Here is an 18,474-nt window from a genome sequence, read left to right as displayed (position 1 = left end):
AAGATCATTAAAGGTTACTGGAGGGATTTGACATGGCTGAATCCTCTGCGTATCCGTCCAATCTGGACAGCATCTTTGATGCCGCGTCGCCTCTCAAAGACCGCATTGATCCAATCCGATTGACATCAGACAACATCCTCCCGATCCTCAACCTGCCCCTCACTCACAAGGTGCTGGGTCACGATGCCTCAGACGAGTCCCTAGCTCAGGTTGCAAGCGGCGAGATCTCATATACTACCTTCGTCGCCGATCAGGCCCGCGCTGCCCTGCAGTCTACCGATGACTTGACCACGGAACAAAAACAGTCGCAAAACCTGCACATCGGCCTAGCAGCCTTGTTCAGCTTCCTACAATCCAACGTCACCGGTCCTCCCCTCGAATTCAACTCAGCCGAAACTGTGTTGCCCTCTATTCTGCGAACCGACCCCGCAACACTCAAAGCGGTGCGGGCAAAGATCATTCGTGACCTAACCCTTGACGGAGAAGCTGCCTACAAGCTCACACCTAACCCGGAGTTGTTCGCTGTTGCCAAGGCTCTGCTGGCCGATGCGAGCAGTGATGGACCGCTTGTGGCAAAGACCGCACGTGTGCGCACCAACTTCCTGCACCAAAAAATGCTTTCGGAGGTCACGAGTACCCTCCAGGATGTGATCTACAAGGATCTTGAGATCCTGGACAAGGCTGAGTTGAACTCAGACGAGAGGAGTCGGTTCCTGCTGGAAAGGGCCATTATCCACACACACCACGGTTTCGATGCCAAGGCACGGGAAGATATCGATCAGGCGGCCAAGGTGCGGAGGTTCGAGTTTGCGCTGACCGGAAAGATGGGCAAGCGGACAAAATTCCAAGACCGCGATATCAGTCAGCTGGTCGTTTTGGCTAAGAGTGCCGATGAGACATCACAATCCTCGGAGCCTTCTGGCCCTAAGAACCTAAACTTGGACGACGATACCCTTCTCGAGGCCATCTCTTTCTCCGACCAAAAGCCTGACGAACAATCATTGGCAATTCAAGATAAGGTGCCTGAATCTTTGAGTGCTATCGATGCCAACAATCAGCCCATCCTCAATCCCGTTGACTCTGCTCTCCTACTCGCATTAGCATCTGCGATTACTAACACCTCCCCTGAAAACGGCCTCACCCGAGAGGAAACAAACCCCTACGCTACTCGAGTCCTCGATGGCGGCAGCTCCAACTGGCAGATCTATACCCAGGCACTCCTAGTCCGCAGTCGAGTAGAGGGCTACCGTTCCCGTACTGTTGAAAGAGCCGTGCTGCAGATGCAGGCTTTGGTGGATCAGGTCATTGCGGATACCGCAACTAGCGACGACGCCGCTCAGACTGAATCAGGCGACCCCACAACTTTCCTGCCGCGTCCTGAGCAGTCTGAGTCTGCCCCGGCCGCTGATCGACTCGAGCACATCTGGATCCTAAACTTCTCAACACGCTGGAGCCTCGAGGCCGAGCTTGCCAAGCGCTGGGTTGATCTCGGTGGTCTGCGCACCGCACTCGAGATCTACGAGAGACTACACATGTGGGCTGAGGCGGCGCTCTGCTACGCCGCCACCGAGCGCGAAGGCAAGGCGAAGAACATCATCCGCCGCCAAATTTACCAAGCCACCGGCGCTGATGAAAATGATGAAAATGAGAAATTCGACGGACCAGAGCGGTCACCACTACCAGCAGATGCCCCACGCCTGCTCTGTATCTTGGGAGATATCGACAAGGACGAAAAGATGTACGAGCGTGCCTGGGAGGTCTCCGGAGAAAGATACGCCCGCGCCCAGCGCTCCCTAGCCCGCCACTACCTCACCTCCACACCACCACAACTAGAAAATGCCGAGATAGCCTACAAGAAGAGTTTGCACATCAACCGCCTGAACCAGGGCGCATGGTTCGCTCTCGGCTGCGTGCAGCTCGAGCTCCAGAAATGGCAAGAAGCAACCGACACATTCACCCGCACCGTCCAACTCGACGATACCGACGGCCAAGCCTGGAGTAACCTTGCCGCGGCGATGCTGCGCATGCCCGACCCAGAGCCGGCCCCAGAGGTCATCGACGAGTCCACCGGTGAGGTCTCCACCGCCGAAGTCGACCCGCACAAGCGCAAGCGCGAGGCTCTATCAGCTCTCCAGCGCGCAGCGCAACTCAAGGGCACTGACGCCCGCATTTGGGATAACGTCCTGACAGTCGCGGCGTCCATCCCACCGCCGGCAACGCCATTCCGCGATGTGATTACCGCGCAGAAGCGCATTATTGAGCTCCTGGGCGCGAAGAACGGCGAGAAGTGCGTTGACGTGGCGATCCTGGCCATGCTCGTTGACTTCCTGAACGTGGCGTTCGAGTACGAGGAGTTGCTTATTCGCTCTGACGATCCATCCGAAGCTCCCATTGTTCGCACCGGTACCGTTCCCGGTCAGATCATCTCGCTGGTTGATCAGCATGTCGTCCCGCTTATCACGCACTCTTCGGTGCTGTGGCAGATTGTTGCTCGCGTTGAAGTCTTCCGTGGCCGGCCGTCTAAGGCGTTCGAGGCCCACGAGAAGGCGTGGCGCGCTACTATTGCCGCTAATGCTCAGGGTGCTTTCCAGATGGGTGATGAGAAGCCTTGGCTTGAGGTCGTGCGGGCTACGGAGAAGCTTGTGAGGGATGGATATGCTAAGTTTGGTCCTATGGATCGTGAAGATCAGAAGGTGGAGGGTGACGAAGAGGCCGAGCTTGTTGCCAAGGATTGGCGATTTAAGTCTCGCAGTGCTGTGAGAGGAATCATGGGCAAGGGCAAGGAATTCTGGGATGGAACGGAAGGCTGGGAACGCTTGAAGGAGCTGCAGTCCGAGGTTACGGGCAATTAGTACATACAACCATTGATGCTGTTTATGAATCATAGAGTGGCTCGCTCACCTAGTGCAAATGTTTACAAATTCGATGATATTGAGCATTACGATTTCCTCTAGATGGCAAATAAAGACAATCCCTTCTATATGTATTCTATACTAAGCACAAAAGGGGATGGATTTGACTAGGAATTTCTTCCTGCCGAACCATGTACGGGAGGCTATTGAGTGTACTGAATATTGATGAATATGTGAGACTGGAACCGGTCTGAGAATGATGTTGGATATTCTGTTGTCCTCATCGGGGGCAGGCTTGGGTTCTCGCCACTAGGATTTGCTTATACCCCTACGTGCCTTTAGTCTGTCTCATATCAAAGTTCGATGAAGCTGCGTCATTACCTTCAAAATGTTCGGTGTTTGCTCAAGGTTTCCGTTCTACCCAGCAAGTGAGAGCAGTGATGTATTCAGTAATATGAAAGATGAGAGAAGAACAGGCGGGAAGACGGGGAACGAAGAGACGCTAAGACATGCAAGGGCCATCAAGTTCACATTATCCAAACCCAATGTTGATCGATGAATCGAGGCGTCCATAACCGCGCAACTAGAGTCATAGTCTCGTGTGAATCATTTTTATTCCAACTTCCTCTTCACCATCCCACAGAAGCTCTCGAACAAAACGGTATCTGTCCCCTGCGCCCAGCGTACTAAAACCTTCACCTCCTTCTCCTCCGGTTTCTGACCCCGGACTAGCCGTATCTGCAGACGTACTCCCAGTGCCACCTGGTCTGGAATCACCTTCAATCTAGCCGCATGCTCCTCACCGGCAAGTTTCATCTTCCGACGCGCGGATCTCGACCACACATTCTCAGCAGCGAATCCCGTCCCCGCAGAACGCGCCTGATCCCACGTCCAGAACCAAGGTAGCGAGCTAAGTTCTGCATTTATGGTAGCAGTGGCTGTGTCAATAGATGTACCAGGTGGTAGCGTGAATGTGTAATCAGCAGGGAAAGGCAAGAGACTCTTCGGGCAGCCGGGTATTCCACGTGCAATATTCTAGACTAGCGGTTAGACTGGCACGCACAAAGCACAAGTGCCGAGTAAAAGTTGGTTACGCGTGACTTACCATGGCAGGCCTTCTATCCCCCCATGACCACGCCACCGCCCAGCGCTTCGTCTTGCTTCCCTGTTCGAACTCGGTCACTGCGAAATTGGTGACGCCGTGCTTGATCAGCATCTCCACCAGTGCGTTGATACTGCTCAATTTGCCGAGCATGGATGTGTACCACTGGACCCGGTCGCGCAGCTGGAGACTCTCGTCGATCATTCGCTTCACGAAAGCTACTTCTCCGCCGCTGGTCACCATTTCTACTTCGGCGCCGGTGCAGGTCTTCACATGGGTTAGCACAATACAGTATGTAAGTGACATGCGGTGGTGTATGGTAGTTTGGATTAGGGAAGTGAAGCGCTAGTGACACTCACCGAGTAGGGCTCTCGTTCTTTCTGTTCAGCAGATTGCTTCAGCTCGTTGGGCGAGGTGTAAAACGGTGGGTTGCACATGGTGAAGTCAAGTCTGGTAGAGAGTTAGGTAGATTCTAGCAGGACTTGAATCTGTGCAGACTCACTTTTGGCAGCCCAGCTTTTCTAGCGGGATGAGCGGCCCGTTAGGGTCGGAATGTACGATCCGAATGCGAGATTCGAGGTTGTTCAGGGCCACATTGTGCTGGGAGGTGCGAATATTGTTTGAGTCGATATCTGTCGGGTTTATCAGTGGATTCTGAAGATCCTCGGGCTCAAAGACGTACCTGTGGCTATGAAGTTCCACCGTGGCCGTGTCGCGCAACCCAGCAGGGGGTAGATACCGATGCATCCCGTTCCGCTTCACCGTGTCAGACGAGATTCAGATATTGGAGGGAGTCATTACGTACATGTCGAGACCAACGACCTCCCGGTCTCGATCATATCCTTCGTGCAGACCTTCAGCTGTGGAGTCGAGGAGATCTTGCAGCCAGAGGATGTAATTGAGTCTATCCAGATGTCAGATACGTGCGGGCATAGTCCAAGCCGTCATTCGGACACACCTATTTGGTACCTGGGAATCAAGTCAATACATCTGCATTGAATATTTTCAGTAGTTGCGTACCGGTGGGCACAGTCGATCCTCGGGGATATCAACTTTCAGGTGAAAGTCTTGTTGCAGGAGGGTGGTGGTAAGTTGTCTGCGTGATGCAGATCAGATCCACTCTCGGAATGTCAGATATTAGGGTCCTCTGACTTACCGGACGGCGGCTGGATCAGTAAAGTCCAGCTGGCCGTTTGGTTTCAAGCTATATACCATCAGTGTCAGTCTTCCTGTCAGAGCAGACGCTGTTTCACATACTGCTTGGCGAAGTCGCGCGATTGCAGCGCCAAGGCTGCAAAATCGATGTCATTTTTATAGAGGCTTCGGGCAGACTCCATGGCCAGGACTGCGTTACTCTGTAAAAAAGGTGAAATGTACTTGAGATTAGAGATAATGTGCAGAATTGGGATGTTGTCAGTCACAAAGAAAGCGAAGTCCGCGTCGCGTGAGGGAAGCTGATGTTGGGAAGCAGGTACGGTGGCTAAAAGCGGCCAGCGGAACTTTCACTGTGTTGGTGTTGGCAGAAAACCGCATGGAGCTTCCATTGATACATGGCCTACATCAATGTATTGGGGTTCAAGCCTAATTACTTGACTCATGAAAGAAATTGTCATTAAAGGACTGATTTCACATAAAATAGAACAATAAAACAGGTTCAAAGAAGAAATATGAGGTCATATATATATACGAATTCGGAAGGCGGAGAGGATGGTGACATATAAGGCCCAAGTGGCCGTTAATGTTGGCAAGACGATAGTATTTACGGCCTGAACGATATTTATCTATTCAAATGTTCTCATACCTAAGAATATTAAAAAGAAAGTTCCTGAATGCGTAAGACTGCCCGAAGGTAGCTGTTTTATTTCTTTGAATAAATATGTTCAGCAGAAGCAAAAATAAATAATCCCCAAAAGATATAAGTGAGAAGTGAAACCATATAAGCACCGCTTTTTGCTGAGTAGCCCAAATCGTCAAGTCGTGATAGGCTTCTGTGTCCAATAATGTACTTTGCCCTTTCTATATTCAATACTGCCTTTTTCCCACTCCAGACATGTCGATTGTCCCCATTCAGACCGAGTCTTCCTTCTTTTGAAGGCGCTCTTGGCGCTCAAGACGCCATCCATAGCCCCATTTCATCTCAACCATGAGCAGAGGAACCATAGCGATGGTGATGCCAGCGAGCATGAGAAATGCAAATTGAGCAGTGATAGCATCGATAATAGCCTGAGAAGCCGCGACACCAGCCGCACCAATTAAGCATCTCATCAGGTTGTTGACTGCCGTGGCACTAGCGCTAGCACCAGGATACAAGTCGATGACGAGGGCGCTGTTAATGGTAGAGATAGCGGTGGAGCCATAGGCTATGATAAACTGTAGAATAATTGGGGCCGCAAGGTGTGTGCGGAGGGACACTCCATAGACGGAGACACAAACAATGAAAATGGCGGTGATCCACCAAGTGTTGCGCATACGGGCGTACTCGATGGGGAAATCGGAGTGGCTCTTTAGATTGATGCGAGTGTCGGTGGGAAGGTTGTGCTGCTGGCAGTATTCTCGTTCCGTTCGTTTGTGGTTGAAGTCCATGAGGTATCCGATTGTGTAGGAGCCGGTCATGCATCCGAAGCCATTGCCGAGGAAAGTGAGGCCAACTTCCATTGAATTCAGGCCGTATTGTTTTTCGAATAGGGCGGATGTGGAGGAAGTGACCATTGACCAGACGGTGTACACGATGCTGCCGAATAGCAGGGTGATGAAGACATCCTTCTCGCATAGAAAGGTGAGGGGTGCGAGCACAGTCTTGAGTGTCACCTTGCCCTTCTTTCCAGGCGGGGTTGAATCTTCACGTGCGTTTTTCTGTCCGCAAATGGAGTAGATGACTGGCTTATAGATGCCCTTGAGGGGAACAGTGCCATTGCCAGCGATGGAACGAAGTGTTTCCGGGAGGAAGAACATAATAGAGAGAAGACTGATCCCGGATGCAATAACCAAGAACCAGAAGATTGACCGGAACCCAAAGTACTGAGAGAGAATTCCACCGAATACTGGCCCAACTCCCTGGCCCAACATGCGGACTGATGCTGTTAGCTTAGAACAGTAGTATATCCGAGTACCGGGTTACTTACCACCACCAAAAATTCCAATAAGACTGCCTCGCTCCGCTGAAGTGGTGATATCGCCAATGACACCGGCACCTAGGCGAGTTAGCTAAGTCACAATAGGAATGCTTAATGTATCATACCAATTGAAATGGTGGCCGCACTTCCTGCAGCCTGCAGCGCTCGGAAAGCCATAAGTTCGCCATAGTTGGTGGAGACGGCCAAAGCAATGTTCGAAACAATGTATACAGCAAATGTTCCGATGAAGACCACGCGGCGGCCCAATACATCGGAGAAAGAACCCCAAAAGCTTGGGGCAAGACCTTGAACAATCATGTACACCGTGATCGTTAAGGTAGCTAGAGACATAGAGATATTGAGTTCCTATAATCTCGTCAGCAAGAAATATTCAAATGTGTTACTCAATCCAACTGACCTCTGCAACGTCTGAAAGCGCAGGGAAGTAAATGTTTGAAGATAGCGGCGAGAAGATGGCAGCAAAGGAGACAATAATGACCATCAACAACTTTCGAGACCGAGTGAACACATGATATGGTGGTGATGCCGTTGCTTGGCTTTCAAGGTTGATTGACTCCGCTGGTGTCGATGGTATCGAGAAGTCTTTTTCATCCCTAGGTGAGAGATTAGGGCTTGAATTAATCGACTTGTCTGTGACCACAAGATCCCTGAGGGTTTCCGTTGAGCTAAACTGGGACAACGTCATGATGAAAGATTATTATAGAATGTGAAGACAATTCTGGACGTATTAACAGCCACAAATTATTGATAATAGAAGAGTTATGGCTTCATTCGGGCGAGGCGGCTTTGGAGATCTAGAAAGCTAAATGATGGAATGGAGACACCCTTTTGTATCTCAATTCCAGCATGACACCCCTATAGGGCTTATTTAAAAAGAAATACAAAACAAAATATTAAGCAAACCCATGCATCTAAGAGTCAACTAAACGTGCTCCACAGTGGGTTCGACCAGGGGAACCACTATATCATCATCCCCTGGATGGTAGGAAGTGGCACGGATACGACAGATCAGGCAACCCCGATGTCGCTCAATTTGACCACTTATGGGTCATGATTTGCAGTGGGTTTACTCGGAGTTCTACTTCAGAGCTCCCACAAGCTTACAGAGGAGCTGTGTCTAGCGCAGGCAGCCGTTTGTCTGGGGTTATCTCTAAGCCTCAAAGGCTGACGACTACGGCACATTCCTAATCTCCGTGTTCTTGAGCCTGGTTGACTATAGATGAATAGTGCCGATACCTAAGCTCATAGGGCAGATTTCCCACTGGAATTCCTTCCGATCTCCATAAGCGGATGTATAACGGAATCGATCTGCACAGCATATGCACCACACAGGTCCGGTTTCACCCTGAAGTTTACAGTCGGAGGAAAAAAATCGGAACAAGGCCCATTTGGCAGTCGAATATTGCCGCTCGGTTCAGCTCCGTAGCGCCGCTCCTGTCCTAAAGGTCCCGAAAGTCTACAGATGGGATGTATGATAAGCTGGTTAACTAATCCACAAATAGCTCCAATGTTCCCAAGCCATGTATTGCCGAGCCGGATATTTATCTCGATTATAGGAAAAGAGAAGCTGAAACTTGATTCCTGCGCCAGGGTTCCATTTCTCCACGTGCATGATATCAGCCATTTTGACAACAATATGTCAAGCAAATGCCAAGCTTCGTCATTAGCCCTGTTCAATATCAATTCAGAGGGGATTATTGGACAGGATACGCCATTGACTTACGTGTGCATTCCCCCTTGATGGATCTGTATAGGGGTCGTTAGCCCTTGCTGCTTATAGCTCGCCAATCGGGGACCCGCAAAGGGGGCGGTTGGGTACAGGGTTTAGCATTGCAACCCAATGACGATGCAGTATGATTCCAGATCAGTGATACCCCCAGACTACTAACTAATGCGGCTAGGGAGTACGTTGCGGGGCACATATGGATAGGAGAAGGAATGCGTGTAAGAACTTCCCTCAAGACTGTCTTAAGGTTCGCACTAGACAGGAGGTGGTCAGCGAATTAAACGGCTTCTCTATGGAATACAACATCCGTAGACACTGCATACATATCCATACGTACTAATAAATGGCACATATGTACCGGAATACTCCGTACAATATACCATGTACTGTGCATGAATGGTGCCAACCCTCGTGTCGATCAGACCCACAAGACGCCCCTGTGCAAGCATAGCTTGGTCTTCCTATCTGACTCCACTGATCCGCCACGCGCGACACCCCTAAAAATGATAGCGGAGCCGCCAAGAGCTCGTCATCGTCTACGATTGCTCATTAACTTGCACATCGTTTCGTGATTGAGCGTCGACCTTACACTTTCGGGGTGTTTTCTATCTCGCCAACCTTCAGCTCGATTAAGGCTGGCCAGGGCTGTCTACCCTGTAAGGCTGATGCAGGCTCCCACCTTGGCAACTTGATAGAACTCAATTTTCCATCTATTCCTCAATTTTGATGTCCAACGCCAAGCCTTCCGTTTCACGTCGAGAACGGTCTAATATCTAACACCGCTACCTCGGGTGCCGATTCTCGGGTACCGGATACCGTCTCCGTTAGTGCACGTTGGGTGGTTTCATTAGTAGATTGGGCCGATATGGTGCGAGATCCACACTTCTAAACAATATAGGGGCCTGGGCCACTCGGTTGGAGTAGAGTTCTAGCTGGGTTTTCAAGCCTTCTGAGTCTTATCGTACAAATTGTACTCTGTATGTTGAACTGGGTTTTGGGCGAACCGAGGCTAAAATTATTCCGTGCGTCTATAAACCTCGGCGTGAACTTGCATTTGCCGAAGTATCCGTGTATGCTGTATCGAGGCTCTTCCTGAAGGATATCAAGTCTCCTTTGTACGTAGATCTCGGCCCTATGGCCGCAACGGGACTGAGGAGCACATGTTTACGGAGGAGCTTCATATTGTTTTCTGATTTCTGGACGGTTCCTAGACTAAAAAATATCACTTTCAATGTCGACATCAAGCGCGAGACCACATTTGTTGACTCGCCATTTGGCATCCTTAGAACTGTATATCCTTTAATACAAGTTTTTCGCTTTTTCTTTTTAGCTGTCTGATATAGAATTGAATTTTTCTTAGTTTTTCTCTCAAGATTTCTGAAACAATAGTTTCTAGTTATCCACTATGGCTTTCAAATCTGGCAGATGTAGTAGATCCCCCTGACAACCATGACAATCCCGTTTGAAACACAGTCTAGTCAAATGGATCTACTCCGTAATGTAGTCGCAAAGAAAACAAAAATAATCATTTCAAATATACCCTACATCTGTCGAGAAGCACATGAGGCTGTGTCTAAACTATTTGGCCTGGCGCTTCAATAACCAAGCGCATTGACCAAGGGCTTTGCAGATCAGATGCAGCCCCTGGCTTTCCCGATCCGCCAAAACAACTTGACACACACAAGCTAATATGAAGAATTCCAGAGTGCCACATGAAGAATGTAGGGCTAATAGGAACGGACACCCTAGCATTTTGGCATTGCATAGAACGACGTCCTCAAAATCCTCCGTCCACCTGCCGATCGTCCTATCATTCTCCAGGTCGCCTCTATTAGCAGAAACGGTTAGAAGTACCACCCAAAACTAAAAGCCCCTGGCCCCGGTTTTTGGCAGTTCCATGAACTGCTTGGTATCGTGCTGTTGGGTCCAGAAAAAAAATATCGATAGGACCTTGTGGACCGGGACATGCGGTTTCTTTTCCGAATGCGTACTTTGAAAGGGATATAGCAGACGAGGATGATGATTTGAATCTGTCGTATCTGACATCTAGTACGACTTTAACAGTCATCTCAAGACTACCGTAAATACAGCAGTGGTGGAGTTCGAAGATTAGAACGGACCTCTTAGTAGAGACAGCCAAAGCAATGTACGAAATAATGTACATATATATAGACCAAATGTTCCGATGAAAACCAGCCGGCGACCGAATACATCGGAAGAAAGAACAAATTTCCACATTCAGCCTCTTGGTTATCTGACATGGATCCAAAAGAGGTAGTAAAGGTGGACAGAGGGAAACGGTAAAGCTGCGAGGTGGATATCTCGTCCGGCAACGTTAACAGCTTTGTCATTCATCTGCTTCCCATAGTAAGTCTAGGTGAAATAGCACTAGAACTGTTTCGCGCTTTATATATCCTTGAGCTAATACCCCATCCTGGTCGTCGATATTAAATCTTGATTGCCTTGCACTCAACATATGTGCCATTCCTTGTTCATTCTGATCTAAAGCTATGTTTACTCTCTCTATACTTGCTTCCTGCTCGCTTCCTTCTCGCTTGTTTCTCACTTCTTTCTCACTTCTTGCTTCCCTACGAGTTTGGTCTTACCTACCAGGGGTACCTTCCATGCCCACTACCTCGGGAGTCTAGGTAACCCATCGCTACCGTACCTAGGTAGATACATTAGTACCTGCCTCATCTGTAGTATAACTACTTTGTTGATCCTGCTGTCTTACTTCTCTTCTTTTCCTTCTCTCTTCTTAATTCAAAAGGACTGCTCAGTTACAGTATATACTCGACGACACTTCTTTTCTTCTTTTATTAAGGGCCCTTGTTGACATGTAATGCATGCAGGGTATGCGTTTGTCTCTGTGCAGACTGAGCATTTGCCTGGTTTGTCGTGTTTGTCATTCTCGGAGGCTATATATATAGCCTCCTTTCCATAGATTCATTTCATATCTTTCTTCCTCCTTCATCCTCCTAGCAGCATCTAGCCTCAAGACTCTTCCGTGGTTGCTGCACACACATGGATACCTCGCAGTGAGTTGTGTAATCGTTTACAATGAATCCATGCGTTACTGACTGAATTTCCAGGGCTGGCGAGCAGACCCTCAATAGCGCGCAAGGTATGTGCCCCCGCCGCCCCTGGTTCTTATGCTGACATTGTCACAGATGGATCTGCCTATGCCGAGGAATCCAATTCTACCTCCCCGACGGAAGGGTAGATTCATGGTCTCCAGCCCCGTTTCCAACAGGCCGTTGGCCAAGCATTTGGGGCAGTCCTAGAGGCCAAGGCCATCAACCTATACTTTGCCGACTCCAAAAGCTCGGGAAGTAACTACGATAAGATCCCCGACGCTGTCGGCCTCCAACCAATGGCAGGCAACACCACGATCAAACTAGTTGGGGAGTTGAAAGTGCCTTGGGTCATTCAACATGACCTCGGAAAGGCGGATCGTCGCCCAGAACGTGAATTGCGACAGAAGATCGCGCAACCAGTACGGGACATGCAGGCACTCGACTGCGAGTATGGCTTCATAAGTACCTACAACCATACAATCTTCCTCCGCCAATTCCAGTCCCCTAGTTAGGATTGGGAAGTGTGGTATTCTCCTCCTGTCTCCTCATCCGGCTACTACCTCCCGACTATCCCTAGCCCCCAAGGGACTCATCTCGCCGCCCCCAAGGTGTCCATGAAACAGTGCATGTTCTACGTGTGTACCTTAGCGAGTGCAGCTAACCCCGTCAATAATCAGACTGCACGCTGGGTTGTTGGATTTTGCAGCGATGTGGCCAAGGCAGCAATTTTGGGATATGCGAAACGCAATAAGATCTACCATGGAGGTCCCGGTGGACTTGGGGACAGTGAGACTCGCGATGCAATCGCGAGCAATGTCAAAGACCTGGAGAAGTTTCTACCCGACTATCAGAGAGCGCATCGCCATCTCTGGGTGCGAATTGTCAAGTTGTGGAAGAAGTGCGGGAGATACATGGAGGATGTGCAGAAGTCGGCTCCGAAGACGACGCCAACCCCGGATTCATCTCGTCTACTCGCCGCACCGCCCCGTACCGCCGAGGAGAAAGAAGTTCACACGAGCCTTGTAGGAAGGCTCGTTTCAGGGCGAGCTGGATCAACTGAGCCGAGCAGGAGGGCCCTGCAGACCAGACTCACCTCATCGCACGCAGTCGACGAGGTCCGACCCATTTCACGGTGTTCCTAGTAAGCGGAAGATGGACTTGACTCCCGCGCTATCCTCCCTTCGCCCTTTGAAGCGACAGAAGTGAAGGCTACCCTGCAGAGGTTTCGGTTTGGGGGAGGATGGGGCTGGCTGGCATTTGGTTGATTGGGAGGGGCTGGCTGGTCGGCGTTTGTTGTTTGATTCTTCACGTAAATAGTCTGTAAATATCAAGATGAGTTCATTCTTTACAATGATACTGATCGTTATTTCTTTCACGAACTCTTCAAATGTAATTCTGAGTGACTGTGCCTGTTACAAAAGTGGTTGGAAAGTAAGCTTGACTCCTTTTGCTTGGACCTCTGAAGCCACCATCCATAGTTCTACATGGTATTGTACTTCATGCTTCATGATCTTATATAATAGCCAGTAATATCTTCAATAAGCTGGGCCCGGGAATCTGATATTCATCTGATCTCCCACTTGATTAATATTCTCGGATAGGTGCACCGCGCAGGCAAAGCCCTGCACTGCAGCAGCAACTAACATCCCGCCAAGCCCGGGAATTGTCCATTTATGAAAGGAAAACCACCCCGGAGGACGGTCACTCCAGTCCGGGCTTTCTGGTAAAACTTGGGTAGAAGTTGCGTTCGAGAGTTCATTGCAGTTAGGAAGGTCTCAATCCGTCCATGGGTAGATAGGTAGACAGCTCTGGAAGGGACCGGTTGTTGTTTTGTCTCAAGGTGACACCCTGAATCTCCGTAAGTTATGTCTCCCAGATTAAATGCTGACAACAAGTCACAACCCTGAGGTTATTCGCACTCCTGAATAGGCAATTCCGGGATTTTACAGGAGGGGAACTTGGATCGTGGGTCCCGACTATTTTGCTTGTGTAGTTGGCACCAACCCATCAACAAAGAGTGAGTTCATAATCGCGTTTGGTACTGGTACTATGAGATCAAGGGTGGATAGATGAAGTTTATCTGGCAAAGCCAGAAGGGGGGAGAGAGAAAGAAGGAAGAGATTGATTCTCTGACTGATACAGGCTAGCTAGGTAATATAGCTAGCAAACAATGAGGCCTGACCTGACAAACCAGGCATCAGCCTGGCTGACATAACAGAAGTACTTGACACTACCTAGGTACCTAGGTAGCTACAAGTGGGATCAGATGCCCTCTGTCAAAAGGATGAATTGGCTAACTGGATGCTTGGTGACGGCTTTATTACGCATAAGCGGTGACATGTGGAAGAGGGCTTTTTCCCTACTAAACTATTTTGAGTATGAGGGTTCCGAACCAAGATTTGAAGGTCCGGGCCGCAGCCACTTCAAGTAGTTTTGACTCATAGCTGGACTATACTTGATGTTTCTTGACAGTGATAACCTAGCTTCCTATAAAACCATCTGAATTTTAAATATCTTCTCCAAAGCTCTTCATCAAACTTCATCGGAATATCACTCCTATTGCAACCTTGCAACTACTCGGAGCACGAAGGTCAGTAATTATTGGCTTAGATACGGGGGTGTGGTAGCTAAGAGATCTCCCAGCTTCTCATCTTCGCATCTCTAATTTACACAATCAACAAAACATCATGGACCGTGCCGAGGACAAATCTACGCCTCAAGATCCCGGCGTTGCTCAACTGGGAACATTCGCAAAGTTCCCACTTGAACTTCGTTGGACGATATGGGAATCTGTCTTCCATGAAATACATTCCACTCCTTTTGCCTTAGCTATCTTGCGTTGCAGTCGATACCTCTATCAAGAGATATCTGACCATCTTTTTGAGCACTTCGAGCACGAGTTTCAGGTTGCGGGCGGGCTGCGATTCAATTTTAGCACCAGGCAGACACAGAGACAAGGATGGGAATTGAAGAATATTGAAGCCATTCGCAGCCATCTTCATACCTTTCCTTGGAGAAAAATCGGGGGCAAAATGTTTGTTAACATCTCGCCTCCCCCTCAAGAAGATCCCGGTCAAGTCGTGCAAATTTGGCAGAAGGTCAACCAACTTATCGATGCACTAAATACAGCGCCTTCTGCTCCTTCAGTATGGGTGAGCCTACTAGAAGATTGGTCGAGGGATGAGAAACCACAAGAGAGTATCACATACACCAACGGATATCGCCCCGATCATGATATTGCAATCATTCCTTTCGTACGCCTTTCAAATTGGTACTATCGGATACCACCGGCCTACTCTGCTACGATAGCGACCGAACGGGACTTACGAGAGGAGTCTCGGTCTCTTCTATACAAAAATGAGAATGACTGTCCTTGCAACGGCTGGTGTTTCATCACTACGGCACCAAGGGATTGGCTCATCGATACCCGAATATTTCTAGACACGAAGCTCGATGATATTCCTGGGAAAACGGCTGCAGTTCTTCGGCTGGAACGATTCCGAACCTGGGGGTCGGGATACGAAAAACAATTCGTTACGGATCTTCGGACACGCCGACATATTGTTCTGAAGCATGACCCCATGTTACGTGCGGCTATAACAAGATACCGATTATTCCTCTGTCTTAAGCCTTTTCCCTCGCACGATGACCCAGAGAAACTGAAGGCTGCTTGGATCCAGCAATGGAGAGATAACAGTTATGCCGAACCTCTTTGGTCAGGTTATTTCGGAGATAGTACGCCTAGCCTCACCTCCTGGTTCGTGGATGACAGTAAGTTCCCCGGTACAGAGTTCGGGACGTTTCTGGCTAAAGAAGCTAGAACAATTCCAAACAGGGTACCTTACTATCTACCTGATCCTGATGAGAGCTATTGAAACGAGATCAAAAAAAAATTCTCTGCCATGTTGTGAATCTTAGATTGTTCTCTTCGATAAATCAATCAATTTCATTCACACTTTCAACTAAACATTTTGACCTGGCCCTTCAGGGGGTTGCGTCTCTTGTCAGGTCATTCGTAGCTCGATGGATTAACTAATGTTGGGACTAGGTATCGTGATCACCTATTCACCTAATCTCTTCCTGTGGGCCAGGATGGAAAGTGTGATCTTGCTGTCTTTCCTTCCTCTTACACAGTTCTCGGCTATTCAATATACCTCTATTACTTCGCGACCTTCGTACTACATATCCTTTCAGTAGTATCTTTAACGAAATCTCTCATTTAGAAGCACCTTCCAAGCTCCTCCCTTCCAACCCACAACATATTCACCTTCTGGCACCTCGCTGTCGCATCACCTCATTAAGATGCCGGTTTCTTTTTCAGCCACAAACAGCCCAAGCGTTCACTCACAACTCCGTAACTTCTATAAGTCCGCGGGGGATCTAAATTTGTAAGGGAACCCTAAATAACAGAGGCAGGTCCCTATGTAGGCAAAAGGTGAGACCCTCACTAGGTTCAATGGTGGCAACAAGTCACCATTTCTGTATTAGAGGACTATTACAGTCTTACTTCCTTCCCCTCTTCACAGTCTCCACACTGTCCCAATATTAACGTATTGTGTACCTTTATGATCTCATCCACTCTGTAGATCTCAACAGTCTGCCCAGCTGCTGCCATCCCATAGATGCCGTGGTCCTTTTTCCCGATTCTGAAGCGATGCATGTGCCCGTAGGCTTTGATTAGATTAGCTTCCTAAAATATTGCAACGAGACAAGACACACCCTCTTATTAAAGGGTGTGTCTAGTGTTAATCTCACTAGCGTCACATGACCTTTCCCCATGTACATAGTTCACTCCTACTCTTCTTCCTTCCCTACACGCTTAAAGGTCTGCCACTCTGTACAATACCACTTTGTACAGCCTCTTTATGACCTCGTTCACGTCGTAGATCTTATCCTCTAGCGTTGTATAGATCGATCCTAAACCACGGCACCATCCTAGAAACCTAGAATACACAAAAGCTAAGGTGCGTCTATTTGAATTAGTAGAGTAATATGTTTCCAACCAATCAGCATGTTAGCTCAGCAGGTAGAGTGTCGGGCTCATATCCCGGAGGTAAGTACCCAAGGTTCACACATTAACAATCGACAATACTAAACTAACAATGAATACAGGCCCCTGGATCGAAACCAGGACATGCTATCGATCTTTTTTTTCGCCTTATTATCGATTCTCCGGCTTCATATTATCTCCGATTCTACTCACACCAACCTAGGTAGCCTTACAGCTTCCTATGTCAAACGGGAATTAGCTATGTTTTATAAAGTCTGTTGTAAAAGACGGTCAAGTCTGTTGTAAAAGACGGTCAAGTCTTTAGACTCACCATCATTTTGATCGCCCTACAAATAGATAGAACTTGGGAAGACTCGCCATAATATCGGATATAGCCACTTCTTCCAAATCATCTAGCAGCGACGCCTGACCTTTTTACGTTTGCCCTTTACCGTTTTGGGACACGGAAGACACCACTCCACCGTCCCTACCCATTAGACCAAAATGTCGTAATGCAGTCAGTCTCCGCGTGACCTTTTGACATTAGGTATGTTCAGCTTTACTTAATACCGCCTTTCTAGATGGAGTTCTGCCTATTTAGAATGCACTGGAATGAGATTATATAATGCCAAAATTGGACCATAAAATGCTAATCTCAGTAGTTTCTAAGGTTGTCAATAAAGCTTTGTCCGCTAGGGATCCTGCGAAGCATCAGATATGAGCGTTAGTTCAGTATGGAATGCTCAATCTCAAGGCCTCCCGAGGTCCCCACTAACCTAAAATAATACATTTTCTCCACTCTTGGCCCCACTGTGTCCCCACTTTGGCCAAAATAGGCCGATACAAGTACTCGGTTGGGACTAGCAATTGATGTGATGCAGCAGCTGGCTTTCCTGATCCGCCAAAAACAAATCCTCAAGCATGCCAGCTTCAATTAACTGCCCCTTTGAATCGATTGCGATGCCTATCAATATTGTTATATTCCCCAAATAGCTTAGTACCCCATCATTTCTGTAGAAGCTAAATCGGCTGGGCAAGTTAGTTATTTATAGATAGCTAAAAAGCTAGAAAGAGATATCACTTGGTGGTTATATTAATTAATAGGACAGATAAGAATAGGCATTAGTATTAATGTTAAACGGGGCTATAGCACTCAAATCTTATTTCTATAGCACGCCTACATACCAACCACCTTAAGTTGCGTACAGAGGGTCTAATAAAAAGAGGTGAAAATAACCAAGGACCCACTATTAAGGGAAAGTATTTGATTATCCCATTTTAGTTTTTATTATTGAAATGGACTGGGAGCAGGAGAGGGCGATTGTTGTATCTACTAAGTTATCTAGGTTGCAATTGAGAAGAAAGAAGCAAAGAAGCGAACAACTAGAGGCCGCCCCCGGAAGTGTCTGATACTAAGCTTTGTATCACTAATATTATTTCCTTGATGAAATTCGATTTCTGCACTTGTTGGCTATCGCGATGTCGGTGTAGCCTCTCACTTTAAATAAGTGTATGACGTATATTGTTCGGCGGAATGTATATTCCGCAAAACTACTCAAGTGGAAAAGTATTTAACGGCGGAGATTGAAACAC

At 48.3% G+C, this 18,474-nt stretch overlaps 5 protein-coding genes across 5 annotated transcripts; 3 read left to right on the top strand and 2 right to left on the bottom strand.

The window, feature by feature from the left end:
* Positions 1 to 32: 32 nt before the first annotated feature.
* N7525_001878 (tetratricopeptide repeat protein) lies at positions 33 to 2,852 on the top strand (the record flags this gene model as incomplete). The annotated part of the gene is made up of 1 exon (XM_061212082.1): positions 33 to 2,852. The coding sequence occupies one exon, from the start codon at positions 33 to 35 to the stop codon at positions 2,850 to 2,852; it is 2,820 nt and encodes a 939-aa protein (XP_061071308.1).
* A 612-nt stretch (positions 2,853 to 3,464) lies between these two features.
* Positions 3,465 to 5,291, bottom strand: N7525_001877 (DUF890 domain protein; the record flags this gene model as incomplete). Its single annotated transcript, XM_061212081.1, has 10 exons — positions 3,465 to 3,887; positions 3,958 to 4,221; positions 4,314 to 4,404; positions 4,457 to 4,586; positions 4,637 to 4,710; positions 4,760 to 4,858; positions 4,913 to 4,923; positions 4,975 to 5,050; positions 5,111 to 5,158; positions 5,212 to 5,291. The coding sequence occupies 10 exons, from the start codon at positions 5,289 to 5,291 to the stop codon at positions 3,465 to 3,467; spliced, it is 1,296 nt and encodes a 431-aa protein (XP_061071307.1).
* Positions 5,292 to 6,021: 730 nt separating this feature from the next.
* On the bottom strand, positions 6,022 to 7,773 carry N7525_001876 (uncharacterized protein; the record flags this gene model as incomplete). The annotated part of the gene is made up of 4 exons (XM_002557471.2): positions 6,022 to 7,025; positions 7,077 to 7,145; positions 7,193 to 7,433; positions 7,486 to 7,773. 4 exons carry the CDS (start codon positions 7,771 to 7,773, stop codon positions 6,022 to 6,024), a joined length of 1,602 nt encoding a protein of 533 aa, XP_002557517.2.
* Positions 7,774 to 12,505: 4,732 nt separating this feature from the next.
* On the top strand, positions 12,506 to 13,033 carry N7525_001875 (uncharacterized protein; the record flags this gene model as incomplete). Its single annotated transcript, XM_061212080.1, has 1 exon — positions 12,506 to 13,033. The coding sequence occupies one exon, from the start codon at positions 12,506 to 12,508 to the stop codon at positions 13,031 to 13,033; it is 528 nt and encodes a 175-aa protein (XP_061071306.1).
* A 1,545-nt stretch (positions 13,034 to 14,578) lies between these two features.
* Positions 14,579 to 15,766, top strand: N7525_001874 (uncharacterized protein; the record flags this gene model as incomplete). Its single annotated transcript, XM_002557473.2, has 1 exon — positions 14,579 to 15,766. One exon carries the CDS (start codon positions 14,579 to 14,581, stop codon positions 15,764 to 15,766), a length of 1,188 nt encoding a protein of 395 aa, XP_002557519.2.
* Between the last annotated feature and the right edge of the window lie 2,708 nt (positions 15,767 to 18,474).

The sequence above is a fragment of the Penicillium rubens genome, assembly GCF_028828025.1.
Source record: "Penicillium rubens strain IBT 27055 chromosome Unknown utg000001l_segment0_segment0, whole genome shotgun sequence".
Taxonomy (NCBI): domain Eukaryota; kingdom Fungi; phylum Ascomycota; class Eurotiomycetes; order Eurotiales; family Aspergillaceae; genus Penicillium; species Penicillium rubens.
Note: the sequence above shows the minus strand (reverse complement) of the source record. Positions and strands in the feature narration are given on the sequence as shown.